General features: G+C 38.5%; 1 protein-coding gene and 1 non-coding gene across 6 annotated transcripts in view; both read left to right on the forward strand.

Annotated features, from left to right (window-relative positions):
• Nucleotides 1-7,258: 7,258 nt before the first annotated feature.
• Nucleotides 7,259-18,923, forward strand: part of LOC124117399 (histone-lysine N-methyltransferase NSD2-like) — a 32,058-nt gene continuing 20,393 nt past the window's right edge. The window contains exons 1-6 of one of the 5 annotated variants that reach the window (XM_046479281.2): nt 7,259-7,376; nt 10,447-11,119; nt 11,830-12,519; nt 13,288-13,400; nt 16,070-16,243; nt 18,287-18,496. In XM_046479281.2, coding sequence (XP_046335237.2) covers nt 10,486-11,119; nt 11,830-12,519; nt 13,288-13,400; nt 16,070-16,243; nt 18,287-18,496 — 1,821 coding nt within the window. In that variant the 5' untranslated portion in view covers nt 7,259-7,376; nt 10,447-10,485. Of the gene's footprint in view, nt 7,392-7,499; nt 7,551-10,446; nt 11,120-11,829; nt 12,520-13,287; nt 13,401-16,069; nt 16,244-18,286; nt 18,497-18,923 lie in introns of those variants that run through there. The other 4 variants (XM_046479313.2, XM_046479304.2, XM_046479289.2 and 1 more) reach the window with 4 other exon arrangements.
• LOC124118253 lies at nt 15,378-15,531 on the forward strand. Its single transcript, XR_006858450.1, has one exon. It is a non-coding gene; the product is annotated as a small nucleolar RNA SNORA53 (small nucleolar RNA).

Here is an 18,923-nt window from a genome sequence, read left to right on the forward strand (position 1 = left end):
CTTGTTCCTTGCAGTTCAGCTTGTTGTATGATTGGATGCGTGTTCTTTTTAGGTCAACAGCTAAATGTGCATTCAGAGGGATAAAGAATACCATAGTGCTTTTTAGATTTAATTTTTTGCCTCTTATCATTGACTTGGAAATCGGACCTGTAAACCACTTACAAAAGAAGGTATTGCCTGAGCGCACCTGGAACAAGAGGACTGCCCCAGTACAGGTATCAGTTTAAAAACATTCATCAGCCCGTCACACTCTGCTTGGATGACCCTAACAGTCTTGTCTTACACCTGCTCGCAGGTTTCTTAATGTTAAATATGGTCGCCATGGAAACAGGGTCCAAATGTCATTTTGGGCCAATCGTGAATGTGTATATGTGTTGTTTCAATGCAGGAACTTGTTGAGGTGAGGTGAAATGGGGTTTAACGTCGCGTCCAAGATTATTGCACTTATATAGCGACGTGCATGCATGTGTGTGTGTTGCTGCTTGTACTAGTCCAGACAGATGCGGATTTTTAGTGCTAGCTCACTGAGATCACATGCCGCAGTTTTACATGAATATCCCACTCAGACACAGTATACTGACTCCGAGCCAACCAGTCCTTGTTTTAGCCCCTTAATGCCGAGCGCCAGACAGGGTAACAACAAGTACCATCTTTTAATGTCTTTTGGTATGACGCGGCCAGGGATCGAACCACGGACCTTCCGCTCTCCGGGCGGGTTGCTCTACCACTAGACCACGGAGGTGGTCAGGAACTTGTTGAAGGTGCCAAAACATTGTTTTTTACTTATTTCAATTTGTTACTATGGCTTTAAAGCCCAACTCTGACTATTATTAGTGGATGGGTGTTTTAATGTCATCTTGTCGTCACCCGATTAGGAAATGACCAATGAGGTTTGTGTAACGTCATGTTGACCTGTGAGATCACTTGTATAGGCACCGCATCCTGAGGGTGTGGTTGTTCCTGATGCTGTTTGGGTCTATTACTGAGCCATTTTCTTGTGTATTGATGCGTAATATAGTCATGAGTATGTTTGTAGAAACATGGACCGTGGAACCTCATTACTCTGTACATTCAACAACTTCAAACTTGTCGGACTTTTATCAAACTGATAAATGTTTTTTTAGGTCAACTTTCTAGAAAATGTGTTTTTTAATATACATGTATTCTACTCAAAATAATCACAGAACACCCGATTCTTTCACATGACTTTAGTTAATCCTGTCATGGAATGACAAATTAACTGAAGACTTGGGTATTAATTTAACTTCTTTTGAGTAATATATTTCAGTACAGTGCAATGGCCTATCATTAATGTCTTTAGTTATTTCGTGGCCGGGGATCAAACCCCGGTCTTTTGGGTTTCCATTCTATCCACTACCCCACAAAGGCGGTCCAGGAAAACATGGGAAACACAGGAAAACATGGGAAACACAGGAAAACAGGAGGCATGGGAAACACCGGAAAACAGGGAACATGGGATACACAGGAAAACAGGAGGCATGGGAAACACAGGAAACATGGGATACACAGGAAAACAGGAGGCATGGGAAACACAGGAAACATGGGATACACAGGAAAACAGGAGGCATGGGATACACAGGAAAACATGGGATACACAGGAAAACAGGAGGCATGGGATACACAGGAAAACATGGGAAACACAGGAAAACAGGAGGCATGGGATACACAGGAAAACATGGGATACACAGGAAAACAGGAGGCATGGGATACACAGGAAAACATGGGATACACAGGAAAACAGGAGGTATGGGAAAACATGGGAAAATTGGAAACACAGGAAAACAGGGAACATGGGATACACAGGAAAACATGGGATACACAGGAAAACAGGAGGCATGGGATACACAGGAAAACATGGGATACACAGGAAAACAGGAGGCATGGGATACACAGGAAAACATGGGATACACAGGAAAACAGGAGGTATGGGAAAACATGGGAAAATTGGAAACACAGGAAAACAGGGAACATGGGATACACAGGAAAACATGGGATACACAGGAAAACAGGAGGCATGGGATACACAGGAAAACATGGGAAACACAGGAAAACAGGAGGCATGGGATACACAGGAAAACATGGGAGACACAGGAAAACAGGAGGCATGGGATACACAGGAAAACATGGGATACACAGGAAAACAGGAGGTATGGGAAAACATGGGAAAATTGGAAACACAGGAAAACAGGGAACATGGGATACACAGGAAAACATGGGAAACACAGGAAAACAGGAGGCATGAGAAACACAGGCAAAACATGGGAAAACACAAAAACATGGGAAGCACAGTAAGACAAAGGAAACACATACAACACATGAAACATGGGAAAACTGGGAACATGGGTAACACAGGAAAACAGGAGGCATGGGAAACACAGGAAAACATGGGAAACACAGGAAAACATGGGAAACACAGGAAAACATGGGATACACAGGAAAACAGGAGGCATGGGATACACAGGAAAACATCGGATACACAGGTAAACATGGGAAACACAGGAAAACAGGAGGCATGGGAAAATTGGAAACACAGGAAAACAGGAGGCATGGGAAACACAGGCAAAACATGGGAAAACACAAAAACATGGGGGAACATGGGAAACACAGTAAGAAAAAGGAAACACATACAACACATGAAACATGGGAAAACGGGGAACATGGGAAACACAGGAAAATAAGGGGAATACATTAAATATGGGAAACAGGAAACATGAGAAGCAAAGGAAACAGGACACATAGGAAACACAGGGAAAATGAGAAGCACAGGTAACATGGGGAACAGAATACATAGGAAGTATGGGAAACACAGGTAACATGGGAAACACAGGTAACATGGGAAACACAGGTAAACATGGGAAACACAGGTAAACATGGAGAACAATAACGAAACATCAACATGTCCATAAATGTAACACTTGTTATCAGAGGAATGCACATAAAACATGCATTTATTTCTTCTTTTTTAAATGATATTTTATTGTTTTTCAAAAAGAAGTACCTGTTACATAATATGGGCTTCCACCCAGGGTAGCAGAAACCCCATGACATACAGCACAACTCACTCACTCATTCACTCTAGTAATACAAACATACTGCATATATCAAGTATGCATAAACTATTATGGTTTATATATCATATTATAGTGCAGGAAAGTACATGGTCTCAAACATTAAAGTCTTAAGTATAAAACTAAAATTAAAATGAAAGCACATTTTCGAAAAGCTTATGACACAGCATCCAAGCACCATAGAATTCCTGCTGATTACCTGTCTTGAAAGCAAAGATAAAAAAGCTTCCTTTTTTAAAACATTTTTTTGAATTTGCATATTTAAATATAGAATTTTGCAATAAGTAAAAGTATCTAACATGCATGTATACTAGTTGATGCCTTTTTGTTATCAGAGACTGCCACCGTGGTCTAGTGGATAGAGCATCTGCCCGGTGAGCTGATGGTTGGTGGTTCGATCCCCAGCTGTGTCATACTAAAATATGGTACTTGTTGTTACCCTGCCTGGCACACATCATTAAGGGGATAAAACACAGACTGGTCAGCCTGTCTGAGTGGGGTATCCAGTTCAATTGCAGTATGGTTTCTCAGGAGAGGATAGCACAATAAAAAAGGCATGTAAGTAGGAACTAGCACGCATGCACGCACGCACGCACGCACGCACGCATGCAGGCACGCACGCACGCACATGCAATGCATGTTGCCAACAGCAATAATCTTTAATGCAACGTTAAGCCCCAATTCAGCTCACCTATTGTTGTTGGCTGGCTGTTTAACAACACTCCTCCAACAGGTTCATTATCCCACAGCTGAACGTGTGACAGGACAATTGGAGTGATGACCCCAAAGTTGGCTTCACAATATGTAATGAAGTGAATCTTGTCCCGGCTTTGGCAGGACAACAATGTAACCTTAATGCCATACAATCACCAAATGTATACTTACACAAACATGGCAGCATACATGTAGTATTGCAAATTAATGCCCACTGCAGAGTTCACTGGAAATGTTTGTGTTTTCCTTTTTTTTGCAAAAATGCAAATAATACCTACATTTCTTGGGGTACAAGTTAATTAATTTTTTTTTATTATTTTTTGTTCATCTCAGCAGGTACAGCATTTATATAAACATGTCATGTCAATATAATTGTGGTACAAGTTAATGGTGTTATGTCAGGAAATGCCTCCTGTGTGTTCACCAAGGGAGCCTCCAGTATATTTTTTTAATTCTATAGGGGAGGGATCCGAGGAGGAGGGAGATTTTTTAAGCGAATAGTTTGTTCAGAAAAATGCTCAAAATGAATAGTTTGCTTGACAGTAGTGAAAAAAAAGAACATTTTGTTTTGTGGAAAATGCCAAACATCATTTTTTTTGTTATAGTGAAAATGAATAGATTGTTTGATGGTGCTCAGTAAATCAATAGTTTGTGGAAACAGTTGAAAAAAAATTAGATTGTTCTGAACAATAAATGAAATCTGACCATTATTTTTACACCTCAGACTGCAGATTAACATATTCACCACAAAATAATTGTGAATACAATATGTCAGACTGTAAAACCAAGGAGACAGACTACATAAACACTGCATGCGCACATCAACATGTACAAGTATACTGACACTCTTTGAAAACTCAAATTAAAATCAAATTAACTTGTTCTGGGTATTTAAGCATGGGATATTCAAACAATGTCACTGTTCGGGTTCGAATCCCATTTGATGTGTTTGGAGATGGACTTGAGCACAAAAGCACATCTTTTCTGATATCAAGTTAAAGTTGATTGTTGCTATCTTTAACCTGTATGACAGAGATGATTTATCAAAGATTGAGTGTTCAGGCATGTAAACAATATTTCAACTATTCTTTTATCATTTGATTATTACTTATGGCTCGGGACCCATGAAGATTCCGGGGTAGAATAGGTTTTCAGCAACCCATGCTTGCCGTAAAAGGAGACTATGCTTGTCGTAAAAGGCAACTAACAGGATCGGGTGCGCAGGCTCGCTGACTTGGTTGATACATGTCATCAATCCCAATTGTGTGGATCGATGCTCATGATATCAATCACTGGATTGTCTGGTCCAGACCCGATTATTTACAGACCGCTGTCATATACTGGTAGCTGGAATATTGCTGAGTGCGGCGTTAAACAACAAACCAACCAATCAAACCAACTTATGGCTCGTCAGTCGAATTTGTGGACATCAAATTTTAAGTGGCTGAAATAGGAATATCAGTGACCAAAGTGAGTGAGTTGGGTTCAACGCAGCTTTTAACAGTATTCCAGTTATATCACGTCGTGTCAGCTTAATGTGGGAGGAAAGCCCGAAGTAATGCAGGTCTCAGATGTTTCCCACTTCAGTGAAACCCACGAGCACGGGCATGGTGCTGACAAACCTAGAAACATAATTGGGGCGAACCGGGATTTAAACCCACAATCATATGTTTCTGGCGTGCCCAAGGGACACAACTCTGCACAGCGAACCGCAGCGCCTTAGACGACTGGGCCACCCGTGCCCCCCCAGTGGCCAAAGCACTCCACAAATAGCATACATCTGGATCAGGGACTATTGGGTACAATAGTCATCCTTCATGTACGCGTCTGTTCTAGTATGGATGCAGTGGGGTAGCTCAGTGATTCATGCGTTTGCTCATCTCACTGAAGGCCCTGGTTCGATTCCCTACATGGGTAATGTACCCAAAAGAATAAGTACACATCCTAATACATCATTCATATCCCTTTCTTATCTAACTTAGGGGCACGGGTGGCTTTGTTGTCTTAAGGTGCCTCGATTTGCTATGCACAGTTATGCCCCTTTATTGTGCCAGGAGCTGAAGACCTTGGTGTTCTTGTGTTTCTTGGTTTGTCATCACCATATCCATACCAATTTGTTTAATGTATAGAGCCTGCAACAGTTTCAGCCATCCTCTTACATTAATCAGACACTGATATATATATATCTGGAATATGTAATGGAGAAATCCTGAGATTCCACTTCTGGACTCGACAGATTTGAGTGATTTCCCTATTTTCTTCATCTTAAACCATATGTTAAAGTTGAGATATGATTTCCCTATAATTTTGCATTATGGCCTATAGTTGCATCTTCATCATGGTGGTTTAATGTTAAAAGAAGACAAAGAAAATAAAACTTAGAGTATTCATAAAGACCAGTTAATAACATTGTTTATTGAACAGCCTGTTTATTTTGTTGGAAAGGTGTTTCTTGAGTGATATCACAAACTCCATTTGGGCCATATTTAACTTCAGTGTTGGTGGGTGTAGAGAGGGTCGAAACAAAACATTACAAACACAATATGTAAACCATTATTAATTTGACTTTAACAACCAAATGAACATGTTATCATGATAACATTTTTTTTTCAAATGTAGTATAAATGAATGGGTTATACCAGAGACCATATACCAGTATATGGTCTCTGCTTATACAAAAATATTAAATATTAAGATGTAAAAGAAGGTTTAATATGTGACAATGAAGGCTTCAAGCAAGTCTAATAAGTTATTTGAATCAGATTTGATGGTCATGTACGTATTTAGGAATAAATATGAGTACTATTTTAAGCAATGTACTTCTTTTGAGTATTTTAGGCCTTTATAGATCTAGGCCTGAGAAGTAATGCTTACTTTATAGGGGCTAATATCATTGGTGAATACTTATCAGATGATATATTTATTGATTTTGTAAAGAAAATGTACAATGAGTTCTTATATGACACAGTTTTCAGTGACAGGAAGTCACTCAAGGCTTTTTTCTGCTATGATATATCAATTTACATCAATAAAGTAATGCATAAAGTTGGGCCTCCTTTAATTTGCATAAAATAACATTATCGAATTATTTTTAATATCCTAATAATTAGAATTATATGTTCAGAGATTTCCCAAATAAATATACCTAAACATTACTCAATTGCTATTTGTATGCTATTGTATGTAAAATAAACACTCTGTGACGTAAATGGATAAGAAAGAGGCATTTCAGTGCTGGGCATAGATAGAAAATGTGTGATATATTGAAAAGGCAGCCTTTATTCGTGCGGTTTGGGGTCTGGTATTGGGTATTAAATAAGAATGAAGAAAACACAAGTGCAATACGGGTTCATTTAAAGCCAGTTTAATTTCATATTGGATTGAAAGGTGAAATTCTGGCTGCTATGCAAACATCACGCGCCATTTTCTCCGCTTTCGGGCGACTCGGGGGTATCCGTAACGGGGTAAGCCAATCAACAATCGCGTACTTTCCCGCCGTAACTGGCCGAAGTTCTGGCGGAAGAGTGTTGGATCGTGCTTTGAAAATCAAACTATGCAGCTAGTAATGATTTGGTAATGGAACGAAATGTCTGTTATGCATGTATTTACATCTATAGTCTTATACTTAGCTAGTATGATGTATTGTTAATGTCGATTTATGCACGGCGCTATTGTTTGGTGTGTGGTGACCTAACCTTGCCGCGTGTTGTCGACACAAAATGGCTTCCTCGTACAGAAACACATTCCGTAAGGGGGTCATCGGGGGAGATCAGAGTCGTTTTTGTCTGGATGCTTATGTCATGATGGTTAAACTGTGCATCTTATGTTTACCCAGTGTTTAACATTTATAGCCACCGTTATAAACATGTTATAAATAACATTTTTTGAATGTTTTGTGACAAAATTTCCTTTCCAATCCATGAAATTTACAAACGCTGGCGTGAAATTAGCATGCAAGTGACAATGTTCTGAAATAGGACTTTTTCATTTTGTCGCCTGGTTTGGCCCCATAAAGTACTTCTCCAATTTGTGTGTAATATAACATTTCTAACAGCTTATTCATAAGAAATGTGATGCATATACAAAGCTCTCAATTCCAATTTGATTACATTTTGCAGAATTCTGTCTTCACAATAGGCTATTCTCTGGTATTTTCACAAGGATAATAATATTTAAAATGTTTTAGTAGTGTGTTGGCGTTTAGATAGAATGTAAACACTTAATCAGAAGAAACTATTGAAACTGGTGTGTCGAGTTTGAAGTGAATCTTTCAAATCTGTTCAAAATTATTTCAAGCAAATATTCAGTGCTAAAGTTTGAGTGCTTCCCCAAACAGGCTATTGATGCATTTTTATTTAATTGGCGGAATAACAAACAGACATCAGCAATAGAAAGTATTATTCTTGCTACAGATTTGTAATTTTTCAACCTTTTCAAATTCTAGTCAGTATTATCATGTAAATTGTGTTCTGATGCGTAAATAAAATGAAATCTGAAGTGAAGGGTAATTTGATTGCATGATATTATTTCTGAGTGTGTGATACAAGTATTATTTGTATATTTAGCCTGTTCAATAGGAATAATGTTTTCTTTTTTGAAGTTCTGGTATTTTTATTTTTAACAAAAAACTCTTTGTAAACAAAACTTTCCATATTAGCCTTATGATGCACAAACTCTTTGTTTTACTGTACACCTGCTCTTTCACTTCCAACAAATATTGAATCTGTAAAATTTTGTCAATACGTTAGATGCACCAGTTTTAAGTGTTTAAAGTTTTGTCATAAATGGCTTGTTAATAATTTTTTGGTTGGTATTTTTCCTCAGAGAAACATACCTTTAGTAACGAAGAAAAATAGTTTCTTTATGTTAAAATACCTGAATCCCTTACCATGTTTACATGCTGACATTGTTTTCATAACTTTTTTTTGTTAAATATTTGAAAATAATCCAAGACTGTGATTTTCCAAAGATGTTCATGTAATGTTTATTTTTTTATTTTTTGTTGTTGAACGCTGCATTCAGTGATATTCCAGCTATGTGAAGGCAGTCTGTAAATAATCGAATCTGTACCAGACAACCCATTGATTGACAATGTTGGTTTACTTGTGAATAGTTAGGTTTTAAATCGTGAAAGTACTTTTAATAATGAAATTTCAAAATATTTTACTTAACTGGGAAAATTCAACTGAAAGAATTCTCCATAACCACAGTAGCAATCTTTTGATTCTTTTATGCAATATCATCCTTCTCTGTATCAATACATATTGTTATTCTTTGAAATAATACAATACTTTGATAAAATTTCATTTGACATGGTGTAAACTTCAGAATGAAGCTTAACTCTTTGTGCACTTTACAGAATGCATGTGATTTTGGAAGGAAAGTCTTTAATTTAAACTTCTTACAACCTTTGAAATACTTGTTTCAGAGCAAAAAGAGTAAATGTTATTTCACTAGTCCTCAGAGTTTGAAGCTAGTCATTCTTGAGCAAGACAAAGATGTTATCATCCTCTGTCAGTTTTATTCAGTTCCAATTTGTAGCAAAATGAAGTTTTGAGAAATGGTTCCACATAATGGCCCTCTAATGCTAGTAGGCAGTGAGTGAGGATTACCATCGCTGAATTGTTACAATATATTGTTTTTGGGCTAGCTGACTAGCATGAATTTTGGAGGCTGTAATATAGCAAAGCTTGAAACTTCTCAACTTCAGTTGTCTTTGATTATTGCAGGTTTTGTGATAAATTAACTGATTGAGATCAGGACCAGTGACTTTAGTTCACAACAACTACTTTGGTAGTACGAGACTAGTAAACTTCATGATGTCTAGTAGTTTTTCCTAATAGTGAAGGTGGCTACGGGAATTCCTCTGAATGGTCATCATGAAGACATGATAAGAAACAAGGGAATGTTAAAATATTCTCCTGTAATGTTTTCTTTAAAATACAAGACGAGTGTTTCTGCTCCACACAAGTTGATCAACTGTAGTGTCGTGGCATAGGCCCTTCTTTGATCGATAGCAAAACCACCTTATGCTGACTAAGAAAAGTAGTGTCCATTTCAGTGGTAGAAACTAAAAGGTTTTCGTCAACTAATCCTTATAATGATAACAGCCAGCAAAACCCTTAAAATGACAAATTTCTTCTAGGCCTTAGGATACCTAAATGACTAGGCAGATTGGCAAGGACTATGGAACTAGTCCCAATTTCTAATGCTGCATTTAAAGTGATTAAAGTGTCCAAGTATTTCGCATTTGTAACAAATTTTCAACTAACAATATGAAAAACTAAGGGATAAAATTATAAATATAGACATTATCGTTGGGCTTTGGTGTCCCAACCAGCGGATTGTAACAAAATACTACTTATAATTTTGGAAAGTTGACAGCTGTGACATCGTACTTCATTGTGTGAGGTACAAGACAATGCCTGTATAGGTAGTAGCTGTTTTTATAGAAAAGTAGATGTTTTACTTTTAGTGTTCTTAGTACAGAGTCAAGATTGAGAAACAGTTTTGAGCTTAATAGAATACAAACAAAATTTGAGTGTGTCGTTCTCTTTGCATTAAGACTGTGTTGAAACGTTGATTGTCTTAGACTCTTTTTTGTTCAAGACTGCATGCAGCTAATTCTGGAAATTACTTTCAGATGTGCTGTTGAGGTTGGAAGTCCCTATCTCCTATCACAATGTCAGTTGAGGCAAAGACGCCATCTGTTGTCAATGGCATCACTCCTCAAGCTGGGGCTGGTGCAGGGTTTCATCACCATCTCCCTCAAATCCCAACTGTCAACAAGAATCCCAAAATAGCCCAAAGCAAGGCCAGCGTCAAGAACCCAGTGAATGCCCCTGAGAAGGAAGATCCCCAAACTGTCAATATTGTCCAAGTGTCCGAAGAGGCCAAACAGGACAAATCGGAATCAGCTGCAAAACCTCAAGACAAACCAGCTGATACTCCGGCTGAAGCTGCTGAAAAGCCTGATGAAAAGCCTAAAGAAGTTATTCGACAACCTCCAAAGAAATCACGTCAGTCTTACGAGCTGGCTGCCCAAGAAACGTCAGTTGCAAGTCGTGAGAAGAGACAAATCAAGAAGAAAGTCCCTAAAGATGAGCTGTTTGCCAGCGAAAAGCCTCAAAAAACTCCTAAAGCTGAGACTGCAGTAACACCTAAAGCACAGGCGCCATCGGAAGATGCATCAGGATGTCCTTCCAAGTATCTCGTTGGAGACCTGTTGTGGGCCAAGGTCAGCGGTCATCCCTTCTGGCCCTGTATGGTTTCATATGACCCCTTCATAAGCATCTTCACAAGAGTCCGAGGTAACAGTTGAGTGAATTTTGAATTTGATTTTGTACTTCTGTAAATGTTTTTAGATGCATTTGAGTGGCGACTTTTATTTTGGTCCAGAAGAGTTGAGTGTAATTGAATGGGTTATCAAATAACTTATTACAACCTGAGCTTACTAAGAAAGAAATGTATCTCGTTTGACCAGGGCTTCGGACATGTTGCTAAAATCACGCTTTAGTCTACTAGCCTAAGTCTACTGGAAACATTGAGTAGCTTTTAATGTTAATATATACTCCAGCTTCAGACCCGTTTCTAAGTCTGACTGGCACTGTAGGACCTATAGCAACTAATTTGAAGCCAAAGTCAAATGTACTGTGCAGTCGGTGCATTTCATCACTGAGCTCTAATTCCGAAGTCAAGAAAAAGGGCTGCATGGCTTGTAAAGTCAATTAATAGCCTCTATAGATCTTGATTGATAATAGAAGATGTAAGTGGAGGCCAAAGACTAGACAGTGGTCATCTGTAGATTTTTTTGGCACAGATTAGTACATATTTGACACAACGCGCTTCAAGACACAGCATGACTGAGGAGACCAAAAGAAGACTCTGAATCTTTGTCAGTTCATGTTCATTTAGGAGTAATTACAGCATAACAATATTTTCTGATGTTGATGGATTAGTGTTTATGGTGTGTGGCCCATGGTGGTTCCTTTGCATACATATGAAATGATCCTCCATTTTCTTGCAGTTACTGTCAAACAGAAAGCATTGCGATCATATCATGTGCAATTTTTTGGTGATGAAGCAGAGAGAGGCTGGATCAATGAGTCATCTGCCATTCCCTTTGAAGGGAAAGAACGTTTTTTCAAACGTGCTGAAAATTTAATTGAAAATGCTCCCAAAACCATGAAAGGCAAGTTCATGCAGATGTACAAAGTTAATACAACACGTCGCCCTGCGTGGGAAGTTGGTGTGGCTGCAGCGGAAGAGGCATACAATCTGGAAAGAAATGAACGCAAGCAGCAGTTCACCTTCGTGTATGAAATCCCAGCCAGCAAACTACCCAAAACGTCTAAGACACCTGACTCAAAAAAAGATGAGAAAGCACTGAAACAGAAGCGAGGTCGGAAGCGAAAACAGCCGGAAGAGGATGAAGAACTCCCAGAACAGGCTAGTCCCACTTCAAAGAAGCGAAAAGTTTCTGATGTCGAAACAACCAAGAGCCCAACTGTACCACATAAAGTGACCAAGTACGAGGGTTCGTTTGAAAGCTTCTGTCACAAGCACCGAGATGGCGTGCTTGACGATCATCCTGATTACGATGATGAGCAAGTGGTGGAGTATCTCCATCAGCAGTGGAACATGATGACAAAGGAGCAGAAGGCGAGATACACATCTAAATACACGGGGGCCGACACCGAAGAAAAACCCACACCAGGTTGGTGGATGGATATATTCATGATTAGTGCGGAACACTGAAGTCAGTGAAATACAGTGGTCATGTTACAATTAAACCCCATTCCCAGATAAGATTGCAAGAGCTAATCTAATGTTGATATTAACCACAGGAAACTAGTATTTTGCCAAAATCACTTTTTATGCCAATCTTCATGTTATTTTAATGAACCCCCCAGTGCATGATCAAACTTAACAATGGTCTTGGCATGATAATGTGAACATGTCAATCAGTACCAATATGCAGAACATTTAATAATCAGATTATTACCACAATATATGCAATACAGAGAATGTCCAAAAGTTAAGAATAACATAGTAGTGCTTCAATGAATCGTTTCCGGCTTGTTCATGTTATTCTGCATTCTATGTTGGATGTTATGTTTAAATAGAAGTTGGATGCCATGCAGCTGGGACAATTAACCTGGAATATGCATGAACATGAAAAATTAAGACACAAGATTGGGCCAAAGCAAATTTCTATCCATGCTATGTAGAATATGCAGGAGAAAACAGTTCTTGAAAAACAGTGTTATAAAAATATAAGTGAATCTGTTAATGCTGTTACCAAGTCTATTATATTCCCACAGTGGTTCTAATAAAAAAATAAAAAAATACTGTTCTTGATTAACAGAATTCGGAAGACTTGACTATTCCTTTAGACTTGCATAATCTAGTCCATTGTTATTCTTCAGTGAAGAAACTCTCAAGACATGCCATTTGCCTAACTCTAGCAAAATGTCCGTTTCAGGCAACAGTGCGAAGAGATCTCCACGAGTAAGTAGACCCTCGGTCAAGAAGCTAGAAGCGGAAGAGGGCAATAAACTCTTTTGTGAGATAGTGGCTAAGAAACAGAAAAAGAGTGTAAGTGCAGGTTCACAGTGTATTTCAGGGGATAAGATTGGTTGCTTTGAAGGTAGGGGTCAACTTGACATCGTCTGATATGACACTTTATTGGAAATTCAAGGATTAGGCATGTTTGATAGAAAATTTGCTTTGTCAGTTGTGATACCTTTCCAAGACATTTTTGTCTAACCAATTGCTGCAAGTTTCTAATCAAGAATTATTTATTGTAGTGATTTGATAAATCTTTGAAGAAATTCTTTCTTTTTTTAAAATATTTTTGTTATTATACAAGTTAGGGTAGAAGTGATAGTACAAACCAATCTAGACCTATCAAGATTACTTGGATAACTAGCTACAAATTGATTAAAATTAACTAACAATTTAAACAAATTTGCAAACCCATATTTGTTATCCTAGTTTGATATAATTATTTATCATTTGCAGTTATGTTTTTGAAACTTAATATTGGTAATCTTATGTATACACTTGAAAATTGTTACAAAAAGACACTGCAACAGTCTATCTATGATGTAATCTGCCTGTTCTAATTCACAGGTAGTCTCATCCTTGTCAAACAATGGAACATAACCCAGTATTGCACTGTAGATATCATTTGATATTATGAAAACCGTTAATCGGACACAAAAGAGTTTAAGCAAGATGAATGACCTGTTCAAGAGTTTTCAAACCATGATGTCCCTGAATCCACTGTCCGTCTCTTGTGAATTACCAGTTAAAACCATGAAAAGTCACAATTATGAAAGGGGCGGTTGGGTAGCCTGGTAGTTAAAGCGTTCACTCGTCACGACGAAGACCCGGGTTCGATTCCCGACATGGGAACAATGTGTGAAGTCCATTTCTGGTGTCCCCCCGCCGTGATATTGCTGGAATATTGCTAAAAGCGGCGTAAAACCATACCCATACACTCACTCACAATTATGAAAACTGGTTGCAAAGATAGGATTAGTCATATGAACAATTCCCCTTTTAAGTTGGATGGCTTTGAGGTACATATTGTAAAGTCAGTAATAACGAATCTTTGCCAACTGTTTAGGTTGCTAGTGTCCAGAATTAACTCGATTGATGGACACATAGCTTTTGAATTTCCAACAGTGTATACCAAAAACGTTCAATCTTCAAGTCCAAAATTGTTTCTTGGCATTATTTTCAGTAGATTATAATATTTTTATGTGGACTTCTAATAGTGAAGCTTACTAGACTGAACACCTTGTTATTAGACTCATCTTGGATCAGTGTCGGAAGCTTAGGCTGCAGCTTTTTTGTCAACGATGATTATCAAGTGTATTGTATCTCCCTTCTATGATTATAAATACCCAGGACCATTCTACACGAAAGCTTTGTTACATATGTGACATCACCTCTCCAACTTATCACAGAATTTCTCTTGCCCCTCAGCTTGAAATCAACAACCAAAGATACGTGTTTCAATTTTGGCCACATACAATCAAACCCTTGATACATTTTATCTAATCAGAAGACTAGTTATTAATAACTGTTAAGCTAAAAATAATGTTTGTTTTTTGTGTGTTTAATTTGTACTTATGATCATGAATGAAAAAGCTTAATTGATTTGATGGCTTATGTAATTCGAACCCGACTCAATATGAAGCTATGGTGGAGAATGAGTCCAGTATATTTATCCTAATAGAATGGAGATAAATCGCACAGGCAAGCTGAGGAGGCTGTTTGGCACACTGGTCATGTTGCTCGTTAGTTGTAATGCCATCACTACTCCTACAGTAATCATTACATCTGTCTGTATGAAAGTTCAATTCATTGGTTGTTTGTAAAGCTGATCTTATCCCTCTGAATTATATGTTGTACTCGCGTTGCCTCATTCTGATCTTCTAGCCAGCTATTGCCACTTCAGCATTTCAAAATTGTTTCGATACAGTAATTTCTGATACCCGAAATGAAATTCTGCACCTCTGTTAACTCTATGCATGTATGCCCTGTTTTCCTCCAATCGATTCTTACACGCTCCTTAGATCCACTCTCGGGACATGGCAGCTGCAGGCTCGTCTGTCTGTAGCTGCTTGTCCATCAACTTTACAGGTTGTGTCATCGGGAGTGCTTGAGTCATTGGTGTGTTAGAGAAATACACCTCAGTCAGCTACCCTGAGAGTTGCATGGTCTGTGACCTTCACCCTGCTTGCGGGCATGTGTGGGGGTCATCGTCATGACCACCCCGTTGCTTCTCCCCAATAGCTGGCTGGGACAGAATGAGCCATGGCCATATGGGTGTATATTGGCAGTCTGTATTGCTATGCTTGCAGTTACTAATAATTGAGGTATAGTGTAGATGTGTTTAAGGAGACGCAAGAGGTGAGAGCAAGAATATCACAAACTTGTCTATTTGAAAAATATCTGTAAAATATTTGTAAATTGGATTGTCTTAATTAATGTAATTTCATCTGTATACAAATACCTAAGTTGATAAAAGGTTGCTTAGCATTGTCATTTGTTGTATTAACTAATATTATTCTCTTCAGAAATATGAAAATAGATTGCGGACTTCATACCTCTTTTCTTGCCAATTGCTTTACTAATGGTAACTATTTGAGTGCTTGCATATGATCGATTAAACCACATTTTCTGGCTTTGTCTTTGGTACTCCTAAGCACTCTTTGCATGATAAGTTTTTGAACGGAAGATTTTGCTGACAGCCTCGAGAGAGGAAAGGTGAAAGGAGTAGTGGCCGACCAGTGAGGGAGACGAGGCGAGTTATCAAGATGGAGTTGGAGGAGGCTGAGGCAGAGGCTGAACCTGAGGTCAAGGCCGCTCCTGCATCAGAGGTCATAGCTGCAGCGCCCGAGGAGGAGAAGAAGGAAGAATCTGGGGTTTGTATGAATTTTGACATATCAGTATTTGTTTCATGTATTTCTAGATTAACAGATGAAATATTAAGGGCATTGACCCCCTGGTAACATGGTTTTGCAGGATTTCTCATTCTTTAAAGCTGTTGTGAAACTAAGACATTCTGTCACCATCAAATGATTGTAGAATTCCAGCTAGGTTGTGAAGAAGTTAAGTTAAATATATGTTTCCATATTATACTTGTCTCTGACATGCCTCTTGCATGACTTGAAGCTTTAATTGTACCTCTGAATTTACTCCAAAGGCTAAAAATAATTCTTGCTGCTCAGATTACCTTTCACGATTTTGCTCTACTTCGTACAAAAAATGTAAATTTGAGCCCAATGTCAACACCTGATGTATAAATAGTCTTGCATAAACCGTTATTACTCCTGTCACTAAGTTTTTGCTGCAGTTGCTTCTGGTTTCTGCGAAGGTCATTAAAAACTGAAAGTTTCGAAAGATTTTGCCAAGCTCTTTCCTGATGATGTCTCCAATACACTGTCGTGTCTTGTGTGCAAACTTTCTTACACCCTAACAATTACACAATTTCCACACATTAAACCCCCACATGAAATTCAGACTTATGGTGAATGGTCACACAGAAAGGGATTCTCCTAAAGTATTGTAATACTTAATGCACTAAACTTTGACACCAATGATTTGATTTCTTTCTCCAAACAAATTTGATGTGAAGGAATATCCATCAGCCTCTGTAAAAGAGTTGACATTCACATGAAGAATTGGTGAGATAGCCTAGTGGTTTTGGCTAATTTCCTGGTTTGTCCCAAGAACTTTGATACCGTAATTGGTACTATTACTTTGGGACTTATACCTGGTGTCCTGTGGCAAGGGATTGCTACGCCATTTGGATTCTGGGTTTGAATATTGGACTCTAGCATCTTAAGCTTGTCATTCAAGGCATCTAAATGGGTCTGGTATCCAGGCTCCTGTGACTTTGTTGATTGTGTGTTCTTTAACCCCAACACTGTTGGATGCTCCTCGTGATTAGCACAGGTCTGTCTGGTCCAGACTTGATTATTTAAAGTTTGGGATCATGCAGTTGGAATATTGCCAAGTTCGGCGTTAAACAAGAAACATACAAACAAGCTGGGTATTGCTGCAATACTGCCAGATGCTATGTAACACTTCAGATTCCTTTTTGTTTAGTGAAAGTCGTTTCTGTTGGTCTTCTAAAATTCATGGTGTCCTGCTGCCCACTCCTCTTATTCGCTTTACACTGTAGAGTGTTATATAATAAAAGAAGGTTATATTTATTTTCAGACTTGATGTAGAAGGTAGATCAACTACCAACTGAGAGCGTATTACAAGAAAATGCATATAACAACATGAATCAATTCATCAAGAAAATACATATAGATCTAATCGCACATTAAATGAGTCTAGCTAGTACTGGCTGCACATATATATATATATGTTCTTTGTTGAGAACAAATAATATTATCTTTTATGCATAATAAAAACCAAACAATGAACATGTCAGTCAGTGTTTGTTATTTGTGCATATTGGAAACGCACAGTGATCACACTGCTGGAACTCACATTGGAATAACGAGAAGTAGGAGGAAGAACAAGACTAGACCGAGTAATGGATGAGGGAGTGGAGACACAATTTAGTCATCTTTCAAGGCAGTTTGAATAGAAACATGCCAATATGAACCACTTTTGTTCAAATACATCTCTATGACATGAATAAGACCGAACAATAAATATGTGATGTGATGGTAGAGGAGCATGCACCAAAGATGATGCTAAGGAGAGTGATGAAGTACCCTATACTTACACACACACAACATGATTACATTCAGTTGCGACACAGTATTAACATTTGCTGGTATTTCTAGGAATATCTTGTTCAACATACAGATTCAATTTCTTTATCAAACTACACATCAGGGTAGCTCTGTGTATGTTGTTGACAACTCAAAAGCATGTGAATAAAAGTGACCACAGTCTCTCTCCGAAAAAGAGAACTGAAGCTGGACGTTTCTCTTTTTCGTTTGTAGCCACCACCAGCACCAGTTGAACCAGTGAAGTCACGGAGAGGTCACAAGACCGAAGTGGTCAGTAATGGGAGCGAGGAGGCAGCTGTCAAGATGGAAGTGGAAGCCCCTGCTCCTGCAGCTGTTCCTGTGCCCGAGGGAAAGAGGAAGAGGGCCTCTCGAGTAAAGGTGGAATGTCAAGGACACAGCTCCGACTCAGGGTCAGATACACAGGTATGGCTCATGAATGTAATCCCGGTTTTGACAGCATAATTCTTGAAAAAAAGGATGTGCTGATTGACTGGTTGACTTGTTGTGCAGAGTTGTGCCCCTTGGTTGTCAGGATCCATTGGTAGTGAGTTCAAATCCCACATCATGTCTGATCTTTCACATTTTCCCGAGTCAAGGGAGTTAACTGAATTTAAAAGTCCAGTTTCCACCCTTGCCAAACCTTGCTGGAATTATGGAGTTACATTTTGGCTGGACCAACAAATCTATGCATAGTCCAATCAAAATCATGTAACAAAATCGACGTCTGGTTCGTAAAGTGCTGTGCAGATTTCGATCGATTGCAGGTTTTGCTAAGCATGTGTACCACCAGCTTGGTGTCAGCAGAAAGTTTCCAAATCTTTTCATGTTTTTGATCAAGGTGCTCCCATGA

Source organism: Haliotis rufescens, unplaced genomic scaffold (assembly GCF_023055435.1).
Source record: "Haliotis rufescens isolate VD_foot unplaced genomic scaffold, xgHalRufe1.0.p SCAF_12, whole genome shotgun sequence".
Classification (NCBI taxonomy): Eukaryota; Metazoa; Mollusca; class Gastropoda; order Lepetellida; family Haliotidae; genus Haliotis; species Haliotis rufescens.